At 36.7% G+C, this 26,349-nt stretch overlaps 1 protein-coding gene across 3 annotated transcripts in view; it reads left to right on the top strand.

Annotated features, from left to right (window-relative positions):
- The window catches only part of DENND1B (DENN domain containing 1B), a 241,859-nt gene extending 216,557 nt beyond the window's left edge, over positions 1 to 25,302 (top strand). For all 3 annotated transcript variants that reach the window (XM_039252678.1, XM_039252682.1, XM_039252680.1), the window contains 3 exons: positions 22,321 to 22,394; positions 23,396 to 23,612; positions 24,666 to 25,302. In XM_039252678.1, the coding sequence (XP_039108609.1) occupies positions 22,321 to 22,394; positions 23,396 to 23,612; positions 24,666 to 25,202 (828 nt within the window). In that variant the 3' untranslated portion in view covers positions 25,203 to 25,302. The remainder of the gene's footprint in view (positions 1 to 22,320; positions 22,395 to 23,395; positions 23,613 to 24,665) is intronic.
- The last annotated feature ends 1,047 nt before the right edge of the window (positions 25,303 to 26,349 follow it).

Genomic DNA, 26,349 nt, shown 5'->3' with positions numbered 1-26,349 from the left:
TCCGTGTATATGTATATTAACAGCCAAATTTATTGAGTCCATATTCCCAATAATTTGTAACCTCATAATACTTACCATAATTTAATGTTTTGTCTTTGCTTGTATCCAGGTATAGGAATATATGTAGTCCTCTGGTAGGATTGGAGCTAGAAAATGGAAAAATCAGTCAGGGAAGACTATCAGCCCTCCCTACCCTTCATCTCCTAACCTGCCTTCTCTCTGTCGTTCTCTCACCAGGCTCATTCACTCTGTGTAGCTGCTCTCTGTGCATTCTGTACATTGGCTGTCTAGCTCCATGTGCCTGACATTGAGCGTGTAGGCCCTTGGTTCAAACAGCTGCTAGGAATGGACCACAATGCCCACAGCCAGTTCCTTGTGGAATTGGCCCACTGGATCAAGTATTAATCCTTAGTTCGATAAAGTCTAGCTGGAAAAGCAAGGAGAATACCATATTACCAAGAACACTGGCGAGTAGTAGGGGCAAGCAGGAAAAGCAATTCTAAAGAAGGGTTGGTTTTTTTTTATTTTTTTTATTTTTTAAATTTTTTTATTTCTTTCTTTTTTTTTTATTTTTTTACAAATAGTTTATTGTCAAATTAGTTTCTACATAACACTCAGTGCTCATCCCCAAAGTGCCCTCCTCCATGCCCCTCCCCCCCTCCCCCCCACATCCATCAGTCCTCAGTTTTTGTCAGCATTCAAGAGTCTCTCATGGTTTGCCTCTCTCCTAAAGAAGGGTTTTAAGGACTGTGACAAAATAGAAGATTTTCTCTATCTCTAGTTGCCGTGTCATCATTTGCCAAAGAGTCTTCTTTGCAAAAAATAAAAAATTCCATATTTTTAGGTATGTAGAGGCTGGATCTTTGTATCATAAACCGAAGCTCGGTAAGTTTAAGTCAGCCTCTGCTGGTGGGTTGCTGTTGCCTCAGTTCTTGCATGAGAGTCGAGCCACTTACACAAGTGAAAAGACTACAGAGAAAATGAGCTTAGAATACCTTGTTTGCATTTGGGGCAAGGAAATCAGTAGGGACCAGGCATAGTCTACTGCCTTTTCTTTGTGGTTCCTTGGTTTACTTTTTGGTAGTAAACCAGTCTCATTGATTTAATAAAAAATATGATCTAGTATATTGGACAAGAGATAGAAGCTGATGCTAGAACCACGAAGATACTGTTTTATGATGATTTCCAAAGTAGTAAGTAGCCTTACTTCTGCCTCTCCAAGCACAATATTATTAGGATCTGAGCACATTAAGAATTTCAATTAAATATGTAAGCATTTCTGGAAATAGTCAAATGTGGTTATAGGCAGAGTCTAGATATCAATCAATACATCGAAGACATTATGTTTATTTATTTACTTTATAGTCTACTTATTTCCAAAAATAAATGGATATTTTACCAAGAACCCTAGAACAAAAGATTAAAATATATTTATTTTTTTAATTTTTTAAAAATATTTATTTTTGAGAGAGAGACAGATTGAGAGCAGGGCGGGGTAGAGAGAAGAGACACAGAATCCGAAGCAAGTTCCAAGCTATGAGCTATTAGCACAGAGCCTGATGCAGGGCTTCAACCCATGGACTGTGAGATCATGACCTGAGCCAAAGTTGAATGCTTAACTGGCTGAACCACCCAGGCGCCCCTAAAATGTATTTAATATAGATAAGACTTGAGGCAGAGAGAAAGTTAGTGCAGTAAGAGGCTAAGGCCCATTCCCTTGCTTAGTAGCCAAAATGAATAGATAAACACACCTACCATGATTCATAATGTACAAGGATTAAAAAAAAAAAAATGTTCAGGAGGTGTGTGGCCATTCCAGGAAATGGGACTAGATACTGCACATTGTCAGTGTCCTGAGACCTTGCATCCGGTGGAAGTACCCAGAAGAGGCATGTAGGGACAGAAATCTAGTTTACTTTCTTTGTTCTATTCTGTGCAGTGTCTATCATTTGGAATACTCAGGCTTATTAATACCTCTCTCAAAGACAGCTTGGTTTCCTAAGAAAATATTTTTTAAAATGAAGACTACAAGTAGAAATAAAATTAGAATGCACTTTTTCTTCTTTCTGTCAGGCTCACTGAGCCAGAAGAGTAGCATCTCTTTCTCATGTTGGAAATGGTCTCTCACTGAAGAACCAGTGTCTCTGGGCCCCATCTTACATTTGATTATTCAAATCACCATCTTCTCTTAAAAGGTTTGCCATGTGGTAAATTCATTTACCTACAGAAGTGACATTCAGTAGGACCTCTGGGATTTGATGGTCTAAAGAGCTTTGAGGTCCTTAACTACTGTTTTCCAAACTTCAGTTTTTACAGAGTTGAGTAACACTGAAGTACACTAGAGCAGACTTGGAAAACATGAGGAAGAGACAGATCCTTGCTGAACAGTGAGGGCGCCTGCATGTTTGTGTGTATTACATGATTACTTTAAAACTCCCAACAATCCTGGCACCTGGGTAGCTTAGTTGGTTAAGCGTCCGACTTTCGCTTAGGTCATGATCTCCCAGTTCGTGGGTTCGGGCCCCACGTCGGGCTCTGTGCTGACTGCCAGCTCAAAGCCTAGAGCCTGTTTCAGTCTGTGACTCCCTCTCTCTCTGACCCTCCCCTGCTCACACTCTCTCTCTCTCTCTCTACTAGAAATAAATAAAACGTTAAAAAAAATAAAAATAAAAAAATAAAACTCCCAACGATCCAAGCACACTGGGAACTGTTAACCCCATTTTTCAGATTTAGTAACATCAGAGGGATGAAGAAATGTGGCCAAAGTTTTACAGGTAATAAAGAGCAGAGTAGGGATTGTAACGCAGACTGACTAATTTTGAAATTTAAGTACCTAACCATTACAGGCCGCCTTTGTGTTGGGTGGAATGTTTATGGAAGAGGGGTAGTTAGAGACAAAGGCATGGAGAGCCAGAGAGACTTGACTTTGAAAAAAGTACTAGCATTTAGCATTGAGTAAAACACAGTGTCTCTAAGCCCTACTTTCTACTTTTGTGAAGTAGTAATAACAATACATGTCATTTTGCTGGAATGCTATATGTATATTATATATAATGCATATATATATGTATATGTATAAATGGGTAGAGGCCATATGTATATATATGTATATCTTAAACTTCAGGTCTCTTATTGCAATGGCACTGACTTTCTTCTCTCTTGGTAGTAAGTGTCCAAAGTCATTAACAATCCTCTAGTCCACTAAAGTAATGGGGACCCTAAATTTGTCTGTGTCCATTCTAAGTAGGGATGAGCTTAGATCCTGGTTTATGATTTGAGAAGAAATATACAGCTTATTTTACTGAGAAATCTCTTGATGTCTAAGTCCTCGGGTGTGTCATTTTCTTGTAAGATTATTGAAATAAAGAATATGGGCTTTATTTATCCGATTCCTTATCCATGTGAGAAGTTGACCACAGCTGTGTAAAGAACTTTACATTTCCAGTTTCCAGCTAGACATGTATAAATGGCACACTTTATTTTCATCTGTTTTTCAAAAGATGAAAATGAGATTATGGTTATTTAAATTCAAGAATGTATTTTAATAAGTGAAAAAATAAAGTTTCATAATCTGGGTACTATAGAAAAGAACAAAAATCAAAATGTATATTATGTTAAGCCTATATGCCATTACCTAGCTTTTGTTGGGAATAGATTATGAATCTGCATCTACACCCCAACAAATAGTAATTTGTGTGCTGGTCTGCTAATTAATACGGGTACTTCCTGTTTTGTTGATGAGGCTTAAATAAATGTCAAGGGTACAGCCATGAAGATCTCCCAATTAGGCTTCACATTTGTAAAACCCAACCCTTTTCCCTTTTGTGTGAACATGACAGTTCCAACAGCAGCCCCAGCCTAACAGGACTCCAGGGAAAGGATCCTCCTCTGGTTTTATTGAAAACAGGGCCAGTTGGGTCCATTGAGAATACTGCCACCGGTCATGGTGCAGAACAGTTTTCATCTTGACTACACACTTACCTCCTTTCATCCATTTTATTTTAGAACAAATACTGTACTCTTAGTGAACAACATTTAGACAAAGTCTGTCCCTGAAAATTATGTTTTAAAACACTTATTTGTAAAAATGCATTGGAATTTGCTAAGAATGAGAAATTCCTTTAATGTGCAAAATTTGTATGAATCTAAGATGCTGCTCCATTTTTAATATTAGCCATTCTTAACTTATTCTGACAATTATAATGTGTACGTATCTGAGTGTCTGTATAGGATACACACACACACACACACACACACACACAAACATCAACGAGACTAGTGTACTGCAAGCAGGAGCTTAGCTATATTACAAGTCAACATTAACAGATGGATGGCCCTGAGCAAGCAAAACCACGGCAACAAAATCTAGTGAAAGTGGAGGATTGAAGCTTTTTGTTGTTAAGCTCTATTAAAACCCTGGCACACGTATCACTCTTAACTATTTCATGTCTGAGACAAATAGCAATGCACTCAGATTTATTTTCATCCTGTCCAATTAAGTGTGTAAAAGCAGCATGAAGAAATATGAATGAAAAATTATTTTTTCATTTGTAATATGATGTAAAGTAGTGTGCCTGTTGAGAAATATTCACATGTGGAACATAGTCAACACTTTAACCTAAATATAGTGATTAGAAATAGAAGTATGTTCAGTAGTCATAATTTCTACTAATAAGACCAAGTGCTATTAAACTAGTGATCATTTATTCTGTTTTTAAAAAATATTCACATACAGACCAACAGTTTGAAGTATGAAGAGTTATCTTTGGAATGCATAAATAAGGAAGATATTTACATCATAAAATGTGATCTATGTGATTTTCCATTTTACCCATTATAGAAGGTGATATGCACACTTCAAAAGAAACTATGTGATCATTTTGAATCCTTAGGTATTTAATGGTTTATCAGTCATCCTAATGAACTTATGGTATATAGCATGACCGCCGTGAGTTCATTTTATAATTACTAGTAATATACTTTTATCTTTAAGGAATGTACTTAAAAGTTATATATACCTTTTGGCACATAGAGACTTGCAAGTAAGGTATTTCAAAGCCACGTTTTGGCTGAATGGGGACTTAAAAGAAATTCAGGTTTATAAGCATGTTTTAAAATATGAGCGATCAGGTGGTTTACACTGTATAGTTAATAAATTTCATATTTTAAAATGTTACAAATGAAATTAAGTTGCTGTGAAATTTATAAGATAAAAACTCAGATTCTCTAAATTACTTAGTTCCTAAGCATAATAGATAGGATATTCATACCTAGTAGGATGTGGTTTATAGTATTGTGTTTCTGACACTCTTTTCTTCGTTGGAATTCAGTGGACTCTGGGAATAAAATGAATGTAATTAAAGATAGCGTTTGTTGCTCAGGTGACATAATAGATTGCAGAAAATGGCACACTTGTTGGGATCTTTGGAAAAATACAGTCCATTCAGCAGCTTTGCTTTATTGGTCAAGAAAGAAATGGCATAGTCATTGTTTGCCGAGGAAATACAGCACTTGCTTTTTCTGACCAAGAAAAAGGTGATTGCAAATCACAGTGAGAAAGATAATTGTGACTTGGGGGGACAGGGAAGAAATGGGTGTATGAAGGAAGAGGTCCAGATACGTGGAAAGAATAGTTAATGTAAATTTTTTAAAAATAATAAAAGTAAGCTTAACCAAATAGTGATAAACAGAAATCCCTTATTTTTTAGCACTTTCTATAATTTAGCTCAGTATTGAGAATATTATGATGATCAAACTAAATTGTTGAATTAAAGTGATAGGGAAATCTATTAGAAAGTTTCAAATGATAAAAATATTTTGAAATAAGTTAATATGTTTCTATTAAAATATGCCCACAAAAAATACTGCCTAAATGAAAATGTATTCTCATAGTCACTGTCCCAAAGTCATTCTGAGTGACTAGCATGTATTTAGTCTAAGCATACTAATATCACTAATTTATGAAATTAATCTTTTAAGTCAAGTTTGAAAAATAAAGGTACTATATCTTTAATTTTAAAGAAAGTTATTTTTCCTCTATTGTTTTCTGTTGAAATAATGTTAATTTCCAACATATCAAATATGATTATAGTTAAAATCTATGCCCCACCTTGCCCCCCATTCAGTTATGGATTACAAGAATGCCCTCTAGTGGGCATTACATAATATTTTCTTTCCTTGAAAGATGATAGTTAACAGACAAAAAATAAAATTTGCCTTTCAAAATAGTCTTTTAGAAACACAATAGAATACACATTGAAACATTTATATTGTCACAAAATTATTTGAGAACATTATTTTTTTAAAGAAATAATTCAAAGCTTACTCCTTTCAGTAACTGGCTAGGACTTCATTTTTTTAAACTATGCCCTCATGCCAATTTCAAAAGAGGACTACTATGTTGCAGCCTTCTCTGGAGGTTCTTAATGGTGTTTCTAGCGTTTGAGAATAATATTGACCATTTCACAGAGGTCTGTTCCCTCTTTGTGTTTATCAATGTCTTTGTTATTTGTAAGATGATGCTTTGGAAAATGAAATACATATAGAGTAATTACAGTTTCTTTTAAGATTCTTGCTACATTCACACAGAAATGTTTCTGTGTTAAGACTCTCTCCATCCATTTACATATTTATGCTTATGATATAGTGATATGATAATCTGAAAAATAAAATCAGCTGAAATTATTTTACAATAAGATATTTTAATCTTCATTATGTACTTTTTATAAACATAGTTCATTAAAGCAGTTGGAAATAATATTATTTTGTTAATCATTGCTGACTTCTTAATTGTTTATTCCAGCTAGAAAAATCATCTTCACATGATTATTTTGTTAATCATCACTGGCTTTTGAATTGTTTCTTCCAGCTAGAAAAATCATCGTCACATCATTTAGTGACCTAAATTCTGTTTTATTTAAAATACAGTGGACTTGTGCATTAAGAAATCTTTTTAAATGTTGAAATATTGAAACCCTGTCAGCAAAAGTGAAATTGCATATAGTTTGCCATTTATCAAAAATTTATTTACCTATTTGCTTTGAGAATAATTTTTAATAGCTGTATACAACTTGTATTTATGCTGATCAATAATTTCTCAGCACTGAAAAGTTACTGCAAAAGCCTTGTTAAATTTTGCATTTTCAAATATTAAAGAACAAAATAATAATAAAACTATATTTTAAATATTTACAGTTAACATAATCACTTGACATATGAACTGCCCTAAAAAATTGGCTTAAAAGTATTAACAATTCACAATAGTATTTTAAACACAGATTAATGATGAGTACTGGTCTTCCTTCCACTCATTAACATACTTCAAAGAGAGCTTTTTAGAACAGCAGGTATAATGCTGCCATTGGGTAGGCTGCATATCATCTCTAACAATTGAGAAATGCTTTCTAAAGCACTGTGTTTCTAGGATGATTTTGATACAGCGTTTTGCCAAACTAAACTAAAGGAAGTCAAAACTTCCTAAAAGAAACTTCCTAACATCAGTAAAATGACTCTGTAAAAGATCAGTTCTGATTTCAAATATTCTATCTCTAAAATCTAATATGAAAATTTCGAACTGACTTCTAGAATAGTCCCCAACTTAATATTAATTAAAATAAGTCTTCACTAATGTAATTAATGGTGCATTGTGGACCCAATGGACAATACCATAATGCAGAGACGATCTAATTCAATTCAACAAAAATTACCTGAATATCTGCTATGTGCTCGTTTACAGTTTTCAAGGTCATCTATCTTCTCTGATCATTACTGTGCAAGGACTACTTTCAAGATCATTTATCTTGTCCTGTCTTACTGAGGACCATCATTTACAAATTCAGAAAGTTTCCTTCACTGACCTTTGTATTTATTCTTCCTTTTCACTTCTTAATATCATATTCATCACTAAGTAGAAAGACCCCATGTGGAAGTAGAGATCTTGGGCGTTGGAGTTTAACAAACCTGGACCAGAATACCAGCTCTGTCACTTGCATGGTATTTGAACTTGAGCAACTTGCCTAACCTCTCTAATCCTCTTAACCTTCAAATCTAAAAAATGATGTCCACTCCCATAGAGCTATTGTGGAGATTAGGGTTAGTGATAGAATTTGTTTTTCCAACACTCACTAGAAATTTAATAAATATTAGGTAATATTGCTTCTATTCTGTCTATAACAACAACTTTCATGAAAATTTAATGAACACCTTCTATGTGTTGGGAACAGAAAGTATTAGACCTGTTGATAGTATTCCTTAGCTCTTGGGTGCCCTATTCTGGTTTTTCTTGTGATCGTTGCTGTTGATGCTGGGGCTGCTATTGTTTTTCCTGTTCTCTTTTCTCTTTGTGTTTCAGTTTGAATAATTCTTCTAAATTTGGTAAATGTATATATTGTGAAATGTGTAGCACAGTAAGATTAGTTAACACACTTTTCATCCCACAAAATTACCATTTATTTGTTTTTCTCTAGCAACTTTCAAATATTCACTACAATGTTGTTAACTGTTGTCACCATGATGTTCATTAGATTCCCAGAAACTATTCATATCAAAAGTGACAGTTTGTAGCTTGTGACCAACATCTCATTTCCCCCACTTCCAGCCCTTGGCAACTACTCAATCCTCTTTCTGTTTCCATGAGCTTGGCTTTTTGAGCTTACATAGATAAATGACAGAGTACTTGTCTTTCTTTGACTTATTTCACTTGGCTTAATGTTCTCAAGGTTTATCGGTGTCACAAATAGATTTTCCTTTTTACTTATGACTGAATAATATCCCACTGTATACATACCACATTTTCTTTATGTATTTATCCATCATTAAACATTCAATTTGTTTCCATGGCTTGGCTATTGTGAATAATTCTGCAATGACCATGGGGTGCAGATATCTGTATGACACAGTGGTTTCATTTCCTCCTGATAAATAACCAAAAATGGGATTGCTAAACATGGTAGTTCTATTTTTTTTTAACAGATCCCTTTTCTCCACATCCTTGCCAACATATATTATCTTGTGTCTTTTTCATAATAGCCATTCTAACAGGTGTGAGTGATATTTCATTGTGGTTTTGATTTGTATTTCCCTGATGATTAGTGATACTGAAAACATTTTCATGTACTTGATGGCTGTTTATGTCTTCTTTGGAAAAATGTCTATTCAAGTTTCTGCTCCTTTTAAGTGGATTATTTGTGGTGTTTCTTTGGCTACTATATGAGTTGTATGAGTTCTTTATGTACTTTGCGTCTTAACTCCTTATCATATATATGATGTGCAAATGTTTTCTCCCATTCCATGAGAATGGAGGAAATTTTCATTTTGTTGATTGTTTTCATTTTGTTGATTGTTTCTTTTGCTGTGTAGAAGCTTTTTAGTTTGATGTAGCTCCACTTGATTTTTGTTTTTGTTGCTTGTGCTTTGGATGTCATATCCAAAAAACCGTTACCAAGACTAATGTTAAGGAGCTTTTTCTTCTAGAGGCTTTATGATTTCAGGTCTTATAAACCCTTAATTCCTTTCAAGTTAATTTTTGTAAGTGGTGTAAGATGAACTATTTGCAGTTTTATTATTTTGCCCGTGAATATCTGATGTTTCCCAGCATCCTTTATTGAAGAGACTAATCCTTCCACCATTCAGTGTTCTTGGCATCCTTATCAAAATTAGTTGACTCTATATGTATGGGTTTATTTCTGGGCTCTTGATTCTGTTTCATTAATCTTTATGTCTGCTTTTATACCAGTACCATCCTGTTTTTTTAGATAGTTCACTGGCATATAGAAATGCCAGTTTGGATAATTTCTATTAACCTGTTTTAAAGTTCATTGATTTTTTTTTCTTCAGTCCGCTGATGAGCTGGTCAAAAGAATTTATCTCTTATGGGCTTTTTCCTGTCGTTTCAATCTGACTCTTTTATATGGATTTCATCCTTCTGCTGTCATCTCATCTATTTATACATCAATCTTTTTTTCCCCCTTTTTAATGTCTGGTAGTTCTTGAGTCCTGGACCCGATGTGTGAGTCACAAGTTGAACTGTTTTAAATGGTTTGTTTTTTTTTTTTTTTTTCTAGGAGAGAGAGAGAGAGAGACAGCATGAGCAGGGGAGGGTCAGAGAGAGAGGGAGTGACAGACTCTGAAACAGGCTGCAGGCTCTGAGCTGGCAGTCAGCACAGAGCCTGACGCGGGGCTCGAACCCACGAACCGTGAGATCATGACCTAAGCGAAAGTCGGACGCTTAGCCCACTAAGCCACCCAGGCGCCCCTCAAGTTGAACTGTTTTAGATTTTGTTGTTGATATTATTACCTGAAGTGGGCTGCTATTATCTTGTGCTTAGAGTAGACTACTACCAGTGGAGTTTCTAGAAGGTATTTCTTAGTGTTTCTCCATCACCTTTAGCTGTATTAGAATCACAAAGGGGCTCTCTCTCAATGTTTTGCCCCTCCTCCAGCAATTAGCTTCTGTTGCTGGTTACTTAGTCCTAGTCTTATGGGTTTTATGTGCTCTGGTCCAGCTTCAGCCTTAGCAGGTCTTGGGTCACTGTGCCTCAGATTTTGAGCTTTCTCAACATCCCCCCCCCCCCCCCCCCCCCCCCGATGCTTTCATGGCAGATAAACTTTCTTATTTCTGTGACTGGTTTTGGGCAATTTGAGGGCTGCCTGCCCCTTTCCAATGGTGGTAGATTTCCACTTTTTAACAGAGCAGAGTCTTGTGCCCAAAAGAGTTTCTTGCTCTTCCCTAAAGGAGCTTTTGCTTTTATACTTCCCCTAGAAGCTTTGGGATTGAGTTAAATGACTGTATGCCATGACTGTATGGCTTTTCTTACATATAAATGAGTGTTCCAGTAAAGTAACTAGGGCTTCATACATGTCTTCCTGAAGCAGCTTGTCACCTCCTCCTTGCCTGTATGCCCAAGAGAAGCTCTTTTCAGTCTCCTGTCTTGCCCCTAGTCTTTCTCTTTAGCACCAGGTAGTAGGGTTGCCTGATTTAGCAAATACTTGATTTTATCTGTGGAAGAGGGCTTGCAAGTAAAGCTCCCCTTTCCTTTGTGACTTCTAACTATCCCAGACTGACATCTTAGCTCATACTTGGTCTTTTAAGACTACTAAACCTTAGCAGATTTCTTCTTCCCTTATATGCCAGTTACCTCTCCCCTTGTACTTTGCCTGGAGGAAATAGGTCTTGTGTCTCATCTCTCATCAGAAAGGCTTCTAGCCCTTTGAAATTCAGTTTACTTGGTTGCCTTACAATTCAGCTCTCTGATAGGTCCAAGAAGAATTATGATTTGCGGGGGGGGAGGGGTTGTTTTGTTTGTTTTTTTAAATAATCCAGCTTTTTCTCATTGTTAAGATGGGAGTTGACATCCTTTTGGTGCTGCTTTTTACATCCTAAATAGAAGTGGAATTAGAGGCAAAATGAATTAAAAGGTATGATTCTTGGTGTCAAGAACTTAGTAAGACAAGAATGTGCTTAAAATGAAATATTACCTTTATAAGACACCCGAATGGTAGAGAATAAAGTGAATAAAGCTGACCAAAAAGACGAGATCACAGTAAACTGGGAGAACTGGGAGACCGGGCTCTTGGATGTGTCTGGACCACTTCAAGTCATCCTCCTGAACTAGTCTCACATAGCACTCAACTGCTCAGGGGTATAATTTTAATGCTTCTATAAAATTTTATTTCCTTGGTCTAATAATAATAGCCCTCATCAGCTGAATTCATCAGACTTCACCAAACTCAGATCTTGTTAATCCTTCCAATGTACTCTTTTGCCCTGACGGGAATATGTCTTCAGTATCTTTGGAAAAGTAATCTGTTGTCTCTTTACCCTGCCATCTCACCTACCTGGAACATTAACACTCATCGTCATTCCGTAACTACTGTCTGCTTTAAAAATGAGGTTAAAACTTGCCATTTTAAGAAAGTCTTTCTCAGGTTAATTCTCAGACAGTTATTTCTTCTGAGTCTCTGAGAACTTACGTATCTAATGTAATTCTAAGGAACAGTGTTCTGTTGAGGGAAACCGGAGCACCTGTGTTGGGAGTCTTAGCTTTGTCTTTAGTTGTCTAATCTTCCCCAAGACACTTTTCCTTGTTAAGCTGTTGTTCCCCGAATTTGTAAAAAAAAAAAAAAAAGAAGAAAGAAAGAAAAGAAAACAAATAGGGAAAATGTTAACCAAAATTGTGGCAAATTAGATATTTAATGAAAAACAGTATAGTATGTAAAATATCAAACGCGCCAAAGCAAATCAATCATAGATAAGTCACTTCACTCTGTGCTATAGTTACTACCAATGAAAAAATTACATGTGTTTTAAAACCCTTCAGTACAATGCCATGCATTCTTAAGGTACTGCCATTATAATTATGTATGGTAGAGTTTCATTTATTTCCATATTATTTCATGCACGTATTTTTATTTAGTTTTTATTATTTATTTTATCTTAAACTTGGAGGTTTGCTATGGACTTTGGGTAAGCAAGGTAACACTTCTGGACCTCAGTTACTTCAACTCTAAAATGGGGACAGTAGCACAGAGAGTACCAGTTTTTTAAAAATTCATATATTAAAAGCATCTTAATTTTATGAAGTCTAAAGTAGTGTGTTTTCCCGTTCATCTGTGCATCTTAGTTTTCCCCCTGCTCTCAACCCCCCCATGAATTTAAAGGTACCCAGCATTTTACCTTATTAGGATCTGTCTGCCATCTAGTGACAAAAATGGCAACTGCAAAATCACCTGGTCCTTATGTACCAGGGGAATGTTTCTCACCATTCAGCTGTCAGAAGCGCTTTCCGGAAACCATTGTGGTAAAAAGAAAGGAAGCATCGATCTTGCTTATTGTAGCTGAATCAAACTTATTTCTTAACGTATCTTTAAACATTAAGTTTGATGGTGTTGTGACTTGGACCTTCAGCCTCTGTCACTGTCTTTGTATATGTGCTTGTGGTTTTTCCTTCATCGGAAATGCTTTTCCTCCTTGTTTTTACCAGTCCATTTTCTTTGTTTCATTCAATGTCTAGCTAGAGATTGAGCTTCTCTGGTAGGATATCTTCTTGAATAAATTTTATTCCATGCTGAAAACTTTCCTTTTGCTTTATTGTAGTATTTTCTCACATTCTTTTTTTAAAATTTTAAAAAGTGTTTTATTTATTTTTGAGAGAGAGATAGAGTGTGATCAGGGGAGGGTCAGAGAGAGATGGAGACACAGAATCTGAAGACAGGCTCCAGGCTCTGAGCTTGCTGTCAGCACAGAGCCCAACACAGGGCTCGAACCCACGAACCGTGGGATCATGACCTGAGCTGAAGTCAGACGCTTAACTAAATGAGCCACCCAGGCGACCCTCTCACATTCTTAATAAGCATTCCTTGCTATCCACGTGCTTACTTCCAAAATTTTATGAATTTTTATGTGTGCTAGATGGTGTATTTTACACTTTACATCTCCATGTGAGCACATTTTTAGTTTACAGTTGTATGTGGTTAGGACCTGGTAGGAGACTGATGGAGGACCTATCATACCCAGTGCCTCATCTTATTTTTTAATCACTCACACCAGAATGATGTAAACTTCTCCCAAACTCTACTTATTTCATTTCTTCTAATGTCTTTTTGCATTCAAAAGATGTACTCTCTTGTCAAATAGTACTGGGTCCCACAAAAGCTGCAAGCGCTAATAGTTACTTGCTAGTTTGTACAGCCTGTGAGTGCAGTGGTGCAACAGTGAAGTGACCGTTGCTAACATCGTAGCTGGACCAGCCTGTGCAGTACAGCAACTTTGTAACCTCTTTATTTGATCCCAGAATTTGCCATTATTTATAGTATGTAATTACAGTCCTGTATTGTTACTATTGTTAATATGTTGACTGAGCCTACTTATTAGAAATATTACAATTTGACATCAATCATGACTGGTATTAATGGTCATTTAAGTATGTTTTCATCTATAATTACAAAGTTTGAGTTCAGTTGTATTCCTACAATGAAGGATAGTTCTTATTTATAACTACTTTATTATATTCAATATTTTGGCATTTTACTGCATTTTTATTGAAACTCTTGAGAGGAAGGATACCTTTTTTTGTATGCTTCACGGCATAGAAGACAGTGTAGTGTGTGGTAACAGGTGTTTAATGGATCTTTGTGGAAGGAAGAAATGCTAGGAATTTTTCAAAACTGAGATGTGGTTACTGCCTTATTTTAAGGAATGACAATAGCAGTGTTCAGTAATTTCTCAAATATTTGTTGAAAGAAAATAAAACAATAGCTGGCTTTCGATTACTCTCCATTATCAGATCTTGCAAGTTCGGGGTGTGTCCCTTGCCTGTGCATCCACCCCAACCAATTTTTCATCTCCTACTTTTTCTCGCTAGATCTCCTGATCTCCCCCACTTCCTTAAAACCCTCCATAAATATAAATTTAGCCGGCTTTTTGCCTTCTTAGTTTATCTCTGCCATCTAGTGATCAAAAAGCTAATTGCAAAATTAATGCATCCTGGAAGCACCCTGTGCACCAACACAGGTTGTAGGCCCCTCTGATAGCCGTCTTTCATTCCATTATGTATTCTGTGATTGTCCCACCGCAGGACCTTTGCACATTATGTCCTCTCTTTTCATCATCAACTTCATAACTACTGACCTTTAAAGGCTCAATTCAAACATCTTTTGGGGAAAAACTTCCCTTGATTTTCCTGACTAGGTCAAATTTTTCATAGAAATCATACTCTAGTACAGATTATTACAGTGATAATATATATTTATTTTATGATTATTCAATGTAATTTATGTCCAACTTATTAGAAGTTCATTTACATGAGGGCAGGGAGTCTTGTTCTCAGTCATCATTGTACCCTAGCCTCGCCCATAGAAGGCATTTCTGTGACCTTTGTTGAGTGAACAAATGAATGTAATGTTTTTCTTTACCTCCTGGACACTGAAAATGCTCATGTCACATAAACAATTAGGATAGCATTTACTTCTTTACATTACATAGTTTATCAGCTTTTGAATGCATTTAAATACTCCAAAGAAACGACCTACTATGTATGGAGGTATTCATTTATTCACGAAACATTAAATGTCTACTTTAGAGAATAATTTCATACAATTCCTTTATTTTGTTCATTAACTAATGAGGAAAATAGTTAAGTGTTAAAACTGAAACAACAAATAATCCAAAGAACAGATACTTAAGACAGGATTGCTGAAGCATGTATGTTAACAGATACCCAAACCACCAATATCCATACCCACACCATAGTAATTGCATCTCTGCTGGCCACAATTCATCTCTATAGACACAAAGCTTTTGTATTGCCACCAGACCTCCATAGGTTAACTTCTGTCCCTGTAGGATTACAAGTAGTCAGAGACTATGAATGGTACAGACCTCTATAGTATCAGGTAGTCCTGGAAAGAAATACTAGACAATACCCAACAGTCTTTTGACAGGAAACAAGTAATTGTTTGCCAATTTCCGAATCTTTTGCAGTTTTCCCTGTAATGATAATCTCAAAGGTTATTTTTGTTCAGAAAAGGAAGGCTATTCTCATTAGGTTTGTCCTGATTATTTATATTGGAACAACAAGACTGATAATTAACCATAAAATTCTTCTTGACTCTTCTTTATTAATCTGGAGCCATGCAGTATTGACCAGCATAAGGCCACAGAATTTACTTCTTTCTGGAAGTCTTCATAAGAAATCTTGGTTTGGGCTTATAAAAGTCTGTTGTTTCCTATCTTGAAGCTAGGAAATTAAGCCAAGAAATCTTCCCACTGTAAGTTCTATCTAAAATACCTATAAACTAGGGTGAATTTCCCTTGAAAAGTTCTCCCGGTTTGCTGTTCCCTGACCTGATGGAAGGGCACCTATAAGGCTGGGCTCCATCAGGCAGGCAACCAGGCAGGTTTTCCTGGGAAGTCATTGTTGCCTTTGGCTCCATAAATAATAGCCAACCTTTGTTCCATAATAACTATTACTTGGTTGTTCAATCTGTGTCCAGTTGTTTCCTTGCAAGGTAGATAAAGACAATGAAAGATGCAGAGTACAGTAGAATCAGATAACCCCACAAAGGCTTCTACACACCATCCAGAATTCCACCAATAGGACACCCCATCATCTTTTGTTCCTTTCAAAGTCTTTTACAGTTTTTCTGACACTATTATGTATCACACAGGTGCTTGGTTCTGTGAGTATGAGAGGTAAATTAGCAAGATACCTGGCATCAAGAGTCTACTGTACAGTGAGAGGAAATTTAACCATGACCCCAGATCAGTGAGATGGATAAGTCCCATGAGAAATATGTGTTCAGGTATTCTAAGAATACACAAAGTGGGATATAAATTGATTGATGGCTAAGAAACTATTTCCTGAAAGGGGAACTCATGAGCCAAGACATGAAGGATAATTAGAAAAGGAGGGGAAACACCATGGAGAGGAATTTTCTGGTAGACCCATCAACATACATGTAGGACAGAGGCAGAAGACACTGGGAAGCATACAAGCAAGGAAGAGGGTGGGGTGGTGTTGGAGCAGACATCTGTATGGCAAACGAAGCCTTCAGGGAGGTTAATTTAACCAGATCCCTCTAGGCAAAGGTAAAGAGTATGAGATTTATTCTGAAAACTATAAGGACCCACAGGAGGATTTACTTAAAGAGGAGGGTAATATTGTTAAGTTTAAAAAGATCTCTGTCAGCCGTGTAGAGGCTGTAGCATTCTACAGGGCAGAGACTTAGATTTTCAAATGAGAATAAGTGTGTACCGACCAACAGAGGTAATGGGGAGAGGAAGAGGGAATAAATGTAGGAGTAGAGTTTTTCAGGGAGAGTCATTAGCATATGCAAAGGTCCTATAGTGGAATTAAGTCAGGGCAAATATAAGGGATTGAAAGATGGTCTTGGTGATGCTTTGCGGGTTAGAACAAAGTGACTGAAGCAGGCAGGGCAGGCAGAGCCTGGTCTTGCAAGACCTGATAGATGAAGAGCAACAGAAAGGCATTTATCTTTTCTGTTTGTCTGTTTCCTTCAATGAATCCCTATTGAAGACCCAACTAAAAGTGGCTTCTCTGCTCTCCCTAAAAATAACGCAGCGGCTGCATCTCATTTTCTTCTGACTTGTCGGCATCTCTTTATCCCACAGACATCCAGTAAGCACCTTTTATATGCATACTAGTGTTTTCCATGCTGAGAAAGCATACGAAAGAGCGCAGAGGTCACAAAGAGCAGAACGTGGATCACACTTCCCGAGAGCTCAGAGTACGGTGGTGCAGGCGGACACATAAACAAGTGATGCAGTGAGAATAGTACATCGGCCAGAGGTTTGCCAATATGTAGCTACACAGAGGGCAGGTGAATAGAAGGCTTTGTAGAGGTTACATTTCAATCACATACTGAAGAATAAGCCGTATTTTTTCCAGTAAAGAAGAAGAGAAGGTTTTTTTTCCTTCAATTTTTTTTTTACCATGTTAACTGCTTATAGCTTTATCTCTTAATCACCTTATAATCATTCTTTAAAAAAAATCTGTTCCCAGCTACAGGCCATATTATGACTGTCTTGGTGCTTATTTCAGGTATCTGTAGATAATAATTCATGATGAAAGTCTTTGGGGACCCTTGCAAAGGTTCCTGTTGTGAACTTCTTACTGTGAGATTTCTATCCAGATCGGAAATAGATTTTTTTTCCCTCTGAATCCATATAATAAACAAAATTCATTCTGCTAGTGTTTGCATCTGCTTATTATCATTATATTTAGAAAAATAAAGATGGATCCCTCTTCCCAAAAGTCAGTTGTGTTAAGAAAAAGTGTATAGATTTCAATTTAATTTAGTGTATTGAGATTATTTTTCTCTTAGTCATTTATATTTCAGTTTCTGTCTAGTTTCATATGCAGGTTTTCAATAATGATGTATCTGTGATTTATGATGCCAGGTACGATGTGCTGTTATTGGCTATGTATTACCATCCTAAAGAATACATAATATATCTTCTGCAGTCTAAGCTTATTTGCTACCTGTTATCCATAAAAGCTTTCTATTTACAAAATTGTGACCAGGTCTTTTTGCCCAGTGTGCTATGTTCTGGGCATAGTGGAAAAAAATCCTTTATTTCCCCTAAAAGTACAATCCCTGGGTCCCAGTCCTCTAGAAAGAATAACAGAGATAAACCGGATTCATAAAAGCTCAGAAACTGATGATGCTTTTGTTAAATAAGTTACCGTTTTTCTCTCTCTTGAATGTTAATCAAATTGTTAACTTTTTTCCTCTGTTTTGCTTTTTGATGTGTGCAACCTTAACAAATTATGTAATTTGGTGTTATCAAGCAGTTGACATATTCACTACGTGTTTGGACATTGTCACTTCATATGGGGAGGCTGCAGTCCCTACGGCTTGATACATAGTCAGCAACTGCTAATTAGAAGCTTATTTAAGATAGACAAACAGTTCGTAAGAATGTGTACTAAGAGTATACGCAGTACAAAGCTGAACACTCACAGAAAAGAAAACATTATATTAATCAGCTGCCATTCTAGTTTTCATTCTAACTCTGTTGTAAAAATTGATCACAAGGTACACCATTTAACAACATGCCTATGTAGGAATTGATAGAACCCTCACCTAGTGAGGACATATAAAACCAAATTCAAGCATATTTATGAAACTCAAGGTAACCTGTGGGAGAAAATGAATAAGGTCTTGGCAACACAGCAGAGAAAGACATCGGCTCTGGTGCCTGTTCCTGATAAGGTGTATGAGCTTGGGCAAATTATGGAGCTGCTGTGGTGTACCTCCAGATTTATCCCGGGGTTCATTAGACCCTGAGCTACTTAATGGCAGAGACTCAGCCTAATTCAGCTCTGTATTCCCAGAACCTAGCCCTGCTGTGTGTGTATATGACAGTGCTGGGCAATGTACTCTACGAACATAAGAATTAAGCTATGTATTTATTTTCTTATTTTGTATTAGTTATTTAAAAAATTTTTTTTAGTTTATTTTTTGAGAAAGAGTGATAGTACAGGAGAGGCCAAGAGAGAGAAAAAGAGAGAGAGAATCCCAAACAGGCTCCACATAGTGCAGAGCCCGATGTGGGGCTCAGAACCACGAACTGTGAGATCATGACCTCAGCCGAAATCAGGGGTCGAACACTTAACCAACTGAGCCACCCAGGTGCCCCATTTTGTATTAGTTCTTAAATAGTCAGAACTTTTTATTTATTTTTAAAAATAGCGACATGAAGTCTCAGCTCTCTCATAGTTTTGTTTGGTTTTAGTTCTGATTTGTTCTGTTTTTCAGCAAAAATTGAATGCAAGGCCCCTAGCTGGCATAATGTTAAGCATATACAGAGGTCAGTATTATAATGATGACTAGTTTTTAGAAACAAAGAATTACATTTTGTGAGTTTTGGAGTGGTGGATGAAACGTATTTTTCCTACAGAAATAATATTGTAAGCGGTAATTGTGTTCCTAGGCCATTCCTCAAATCTCTTTTCCTCACATACCTCAAACTTGTAGTCGTAAAATAATATTACAGTTATAGGCCCCAAATACGTAGGTAGCCACCAAATTACAGAGGAACTCACTACACATTCTGAGCAGGCACTACAAGAATATATTTCTCTATGCATTCTTTCCTTTCTACTACTCTCAGCCCTGGCATGGAGGAAGTAAAGGAGTAGGAATCAAGTATCATGGATTCCAGACATTTGCTTACTCTCTAGGGCTGCAACAGAAGAAACAGCTATCATGGGCACCTGGGTGGCCCAGTAGGTTGAGCTTCTGACTCTTGATTTTGGCTCAGTTTGCGATCCCAGGGTTATGGGATCGAGCCCCTCATCCAACTCTACCCTGAGCATGGAGCCACTTGAGATTTTCTCTCCCTCTCCCTCTGCCTCTCTCCCCCACTTGTGCTGTCTCTGTCTCTCTCAGTCTCTCTCTGTCCCTGTCAAAATTAAAAAGGAGAAGGAGAAGAAAACAATTACCTAGATTAGGAGATCAGAATGAGAAGACAGAAAGTCCTCAGGTGATATCATGGTTGACCTCTCCAAATTTCAGCTTTGCTGCCATCCAATCAAAAGGATACTTTGCAGCCATGGACATCTATAGCACCCAGACTCTGGCCATTTCCTGGGGTGCTTGGGTGGTTCCGTCGGTTTAGCTTCAGACTTTGGCTCAGGTCATCATCTTGCAGTCTGTGGGTTAGAGCCCCACATTGGGCTCTACACTGACAGCTCAGAGCCTGGAGCCTGCTTCAGATTGTGTGTCTCCCTCTCTGCCCCTCCCCTGCTTATTTTCTCTCTCTCTCTCTCTCTCTCTCTCTCTCTCAAAAATAAACATTAAAAAACCTTCTTTAAAAAAATTAAATGCCTAAATGAATGCATGCCATTTTCTACTTATAGAAACTAAAGCTCTTACAGGAAATGACTGATTCCAGGTCTGATGCAGAAAATGTATAAGTTGAAATGAGATATTATGTTGGGCCCAAAACAAGAAGCTTACTAAAGAACTTCTGTGGTCATGTTTAAAGGACACAAGAGCCAACCTGAATGGACTAATGCTGGATCAAAGATGGGACCATTTAAAAAAAAATTAAATTATTTTATTGTGGAAAGAACACTTAACATAATTCAAGAAAAGTTTATAAGAATTCCTGGATACCTTTCATACAGGCCAACAATTACCAGCGATGGCTAATCTTTCTTCCTTGCCAGCTCCACCCATGACCCCGCTCCACCGCTGGGTTATTTTGAAGTAAATACCCAGTAGCACATCACACATCATTTAACCTGCAAGTATTCCAGCTATATCTCTAAAAGTTAAGAACCATTTTTAAAATGCATTCATGGTATAATTCAGTAATGAGACAGATCACACATCAAGAAGAATCTACCATGACAGACTGAGCCATATGAGATATATACAAATGATGATGACTTTTTGAAAGCCCACACAGCTCACCTTTAGAGATTGTTAGGTATCAGCTCATTACTCTGGAAATTGTTAAATGGAAAGAATCAAGGATTTGTCATACCTCTCTGGTACACATTGAATTTCAAAATAGCCAAATAGTTAATAGGACAAAATCCTTAGTAGAATGCCAACAAGGAAAGATAGTAGAAATGCTTTTGAAAAGCATAATTTTGAAGCCCCTAATGCATAGTTAATTTACCCAAGGATTATCATAAGATGCTAAAACTGTCAGGTGAACAAAAATTCATAATGGATGGTATCAGTCAACCTGAATCCTGAAGCCATGAGTCAATCTTAGTAACACCAAAAGTGAGACATCTTAACAGTAAAAATGATGCAGTAAAAAACACGTATCAACACCTGTAGCATGTTCTTGCCAAAAACAGAGAAAAACAAAAAAACCAGCAACTGAATCTGTCCAAGCTTCCAGATATAACTGCCAGTTTATAAGAAGAGGATCAAATCACATGTCTGAGGACACAAATGCCATAAAGGGAAGGAGAAAGTGGAACTGATAGTCTCTGATGGAGACTTGGCAGACACATCAACCAAATACAGTGTTAACCTTGTTGAGATCCAGGTGAACAAACTAAAATATTTTGGGGGTAATAAGGGAATATGAAAATGGCCTGAGAATAGAGGATGTTAAAGAATAATTGCTAATTTGTATGGTCACAATATTTTGGTTGTGTTAAGGAACACTTACCTGTTAAAAATACACGATGCAGTTTTTCCAGGTGAGATGATGGGTTGTCCAGCATATGGTTCAAAGCCTTGCTGTTTAGCAAATGACGTCCAGACTCAGCAGCACTAACTTCACCTGAGAGCCTATTAGAAATGCAGAAACTCCGGCCTCATCCTTAGAACCACTGCAGAGTCAGAATCTACGTTTTCACCATGATCTCCAAGAGATTTATATGCATATTCAGTTGGAGGAGCACAGCTTTAAAATAATTGGAGAGATGGGATAAAAGAAAGAAGATTGGCAACTATTGATGATTATTGAAACTGGGTGATGAGTACATGGGGATATGATTGATTGTAAGTCAAGTAGTTTTAAAACAGGGACTGACAGACTGTCTCAGTGTGTGTGTGTGTGTGTGTGTGTGTGTGTGTGTGTGTGTGTACTTTCAGTCCAGGAATTTGTTTTTGTTTATTAGTTCGAGCTGTAAATGTTGACATAAATATTTCCTGATTCCCTCCCCCTCTAACTGAACAGCTTGTCAAGTTATTGGGTAATATTCAAAAACCTTTAATGCATATTTCTTTTAAAAGTGTTCCTTGTCAAATAAAATTCTTCCTTTAAAATTTATGAAAAAGACTTATTTTAACTACTAATGCCACTTTATTGTCAACTCCCCTCTCTAGGCACGCTCAAAAAGACCTCTTAAGAGCTTTGATGGTGCTCTGTATGATGACGACCATGACGAGAGAGCAAGCAAGTAAGTCGTGATGGATTTTAGTGTCCTACTAAGTGTTGTGGCCAAAAGGCAAGAGTTCTAGGATTTCAAAAGATAATTCAAAGAATGTACACTCCTAGCAGTCAAATTTTGCTGCCTTGTGGGGTTCTTCCGCAAAAAGAGCCTGTGCTCAGTGGAGTCTCATGGGGAATGAATCTTGAGATGGGAAGAAAGATAGACTTGAACTCTCTTGTTCTTGGAAAACAATGATGCCCACAGAAATATCTGCAATAGTGTATAAGGGGAAATAGAAGCCCACTTAAACTAGGCTCCTGCCTACCTAGTGAAGAGGGGTAGGTTAAATAGCAGGAATAATGCTAAGAACAATTGTTTGAATTGTTGAATTCAAACAAATTCACTTGGGGGGACGGGAGGGGTTTAAGTCCATGGTGATATAAGAAGATGAAATTCTAATACAAAATGTTAAAAATTAATTTTACTATAAAATAAGGGAAATAATAATAGATGTTTAATTTTTTTTAACATTTTTAACTTATATGGGGAGGACAAAATAGATACTCTTTTTTCCCTGTTAAGTATATCTTTGTCTATATAAAGGAATATTCATTCTTCTCTAAAACAAACGAATGAATAAATAAAGGGAAAACCACATACCAATATTGAGAGTTAACTTGGCGATCGTGAACCCTCCAAGTGTTCCATCTACTATTTCTAGGGCTAATATCCCAAATCCCACAGAATTAAACTGTGTGGAAAGCCCTGCTTCTGCCTCCAGATTAAGGTCCCATAGTTGTTTGTCTGTTTTTTCTTAGTACACGCACTCAACATTCCCCATATTTGAATTGGTATGTACACATCACTCTGAAGAATATGACCATGAACCAATTAGCCACTTTCCTGTTGTTCCACTGAAAAGCCCTGTGGTTTTAAGACTCTCTCACTACTTGAATGTAACCGGGGGGAGGTTCTCATGCTGTGTATGTGGCTGTGTAACTACTAGGATGTGCTTCATCTTTCTCCAGGTTATCCTCTGAAGATGGAGAAGAGGCTTCTGCTTATTTCTATGAAAGTGATGACTCCTTTGAAGCAAAAGTAAAGACTCCTTACTCAGGTGAAATGGACCTACTAGGAGAGATCTTAGATACACTGAGTACACACAGCTCTGACCAAGGAAAGCTGGCAGCAGCGAAGAGCTTGGATTTCTTCAGATCAATGGATGACATTGATTACAAGCCTACGGTTAGTTGATTTTACAGCCTGTAAAATTAAATTAAAATACCCTTACCCTTTGCTGGGAGTTGCCTCATGTTATATATAGTCTTAGTCGAGGCATTTTATCTCTAACAGGTAAATTGTCAAATCTTCAAAAATATAAAATTTAACCATAAAATATTCCAGTATATTCCCATTTATGTGTCCAATTCTAGTGTTTATTGTCATTAATTGAAAAAAAATTTCTTTTGTGGTGCCTGGGTGGCTCAGTAGGTTAAGCGGCAAACTTTGACTCAGGTCATGATCTCAAGGTTCGTGAGTTTGAGCCCCACATCAGGCTCTGTGCTGATAGCTCAGAGCCTGGAGCCTGCTTCAGATTCTGTGTCTCCCTCTCTCTCTCTCTACCCCTCCTCTGCTCACGCTCTATCTGTCTCTCTCTAAAAAATAAACATTAAGAAAAAATTTAAAAAGAAAAAGAAAAAAAATTATTTTATCAAGCCATAATAGTCTCTTAAATCTAATTTTATAGTTGTCTTCTTTGGGAACTTTTTAAAACCTGAAATGTTTCCACTTTTTTCTATATTTCCTGGATCTTCAAAACATGTTTAATTAATGTATCAACTCAAGTAATTTTTTTATTATATTGCTTCAAAAATGAGCAGTGTTTTAAACAAATTGAACTGAATGCTTTACAAACACAAGAGATGGAAGTATGAGTAATGACAACCCTGTTGTGACTGTAAGTAATTCCAGAACTTGGCATCGATTAGATGAGATAGTTGGTCTATTTGGGGGTTTTTGGGGGGGGCAGGGGAGAGTTGGCAGGTTCTTTTTATTTAATTTTTTATCTTTATTGAAGAGTAATTGACAAATAAAAATTGTATATATTTATATATTTTCTTGTTAATAGAGGCGTTTGCTGGTGTTCAGAATTAACTGTTGATGCTGTGTTTCTTCTGGGAAGAACTTCAAGTTCCCAGCCTTGAAAGATATTATTATTTATTTCAAACTGGAAAAAAGTGCTCAAGTAATACTGTAGCCGCATTAAAATTTCTCTGAATTTGTGGTTTCTGCTTTCAGAATAAATCCAATGCACCTAGTGAGAATAATCTGGCCCTACTTTGCAGTGGTTCTGGTGACCAAGTAGAGTGGCATCTTGGGCAAGATGATAGCGCCCTTCATGGCAAACACCTTCCTCCATCTCCCCGGAAGCGAGTTTCCTCTAGCGGTCTGACCGATTCTCTGTTTATCCTGAAAGAGGAAAACAACGAAAAATACATCAGTGTTGACAATGTGAGGGGGCCCGTGGTCATGGAAAAGCCAGCTTCTGCTTCCGAACTAGATTTCCAGCTAGCTTCACCTGAAGTTTCCCAAAATGAAAAATGTAAAACAGAAAAGAAGGAAACACTAAGCCAGATTTCAGATGATCTGCTTATACCCGGGCTTGGGCGACATTCATCTACTTTCGTTCCTTGGGAGAAAGAAGGGAAAGACGCCAAAGAGACTTCAGAAGATAGTGGACTGCTTCATGAAGTAGTGTCCTTATGTCACATAACATCTGCCTTCCAGCAAGACTTAAACATTTCAGAGGAAGACACAAGTGGAAAGCCAGCTTAAATCAACAGTTAGCAGTCACTCACTTCCGTCTAAGCTTCTGTGGAGACATTTTAGGATTCCGTGTAATCTCTATAGTAAACAATTATATGTAGGAATGATAGTTCTTAGTTCTCTCTAAGAATTATTTTTCATTTGGAACATACATTTTCCCTACTTGTTCATCTCGTGAGTATATATTATCAATTGATTTTTTAAATGTAGAGCTAATTCTTCTACTGTGCTCTTCAATCAGGTACTAGTGTGTATGTATGTTGAAAGTATATGTTGAACATATGATTTCCCAGTATTTGGTGCTTAATGCCATTCATTTATTTAAACTAAGTATGCATATATAACCCTTGCACATAACCAGTAGCTACTATTCTTATCTGGTTGAGCATGAACTGATCAGGATATCAAAACATCAAAACTAGCCTGAAACTACTGAAACTGTGGACCCACTAACTGCCTTAATCTTAAGCCTATATTTAGCATACTTTAATAATTTATGGAATTACCTGTAAATTTTGGAGGATAAGTTATGTGTTCTGCAGAGCAATAATGCCTTTTTCTATTCACTGAATCAAAGACAAAATTAATTTTTCAAAGTTAAAAAGCTCTCTTGTGGACACTGCAGCCATGTTTTCCAAAACGTATAAAGGTACACATTTACCTTTCACTCAGTGAAATATATGAAGTGCTTAATTACAATGTGAAATTGATGACTTCTGTTTACAAGTGAGACACTTTAAATTTTTTTCCCAGTCTCTCTGTATGCCTTTGCTATCTAGGAATCCAGTCTCAGAAAGCCAAACATAACATGAACTGTCCTGATAAAGAAGTATTCCATTCTTTTTTTTTTTTTTGTAACTAATTCTACATCATATGTTTCTTTTCATCTCAAATTTACTTTTTAAAATAATCAACTTTACCTTTTAGAAATTTTAGATTTATAGAAAAATTATGAAGAAAGTACAGAGAGTTCACATATAACCCTACACACAATTTCCCATTACTAATCTCTTACATTGGTGATAAACATTTGCCACAACTAGTGAACCAATATCGATAGTCCATGCTTTATTCAGTTTTCCTTAATTTTTCCCTAATGTCTTTTTTATGTTCTAGAATCCCATCCACAGTTCCACATTACATTTGGTTGTCTTGT

This window comes from Hyaena hyaena, unplaced genomic scaffold (assembly GCF_003009895.1).
Source record: "Hyaena hyaena isolate Hyena2069 unplaced genomic scaffold, ASM300989v1 scaffold_429, whole genome shotgun sequence".
Taxonomy (NCBI): Eukaryota; Metazoa; Chordata; class Mammalia; order Carnivora; family Hyaenidae; genus Hyaena; species Hyaena hyaena.
The sequence above is the reverse complement of the archived record's forward strand: the minus strand, read 5'-3'. Positions and strand labels throughout refer to the sequence as shown.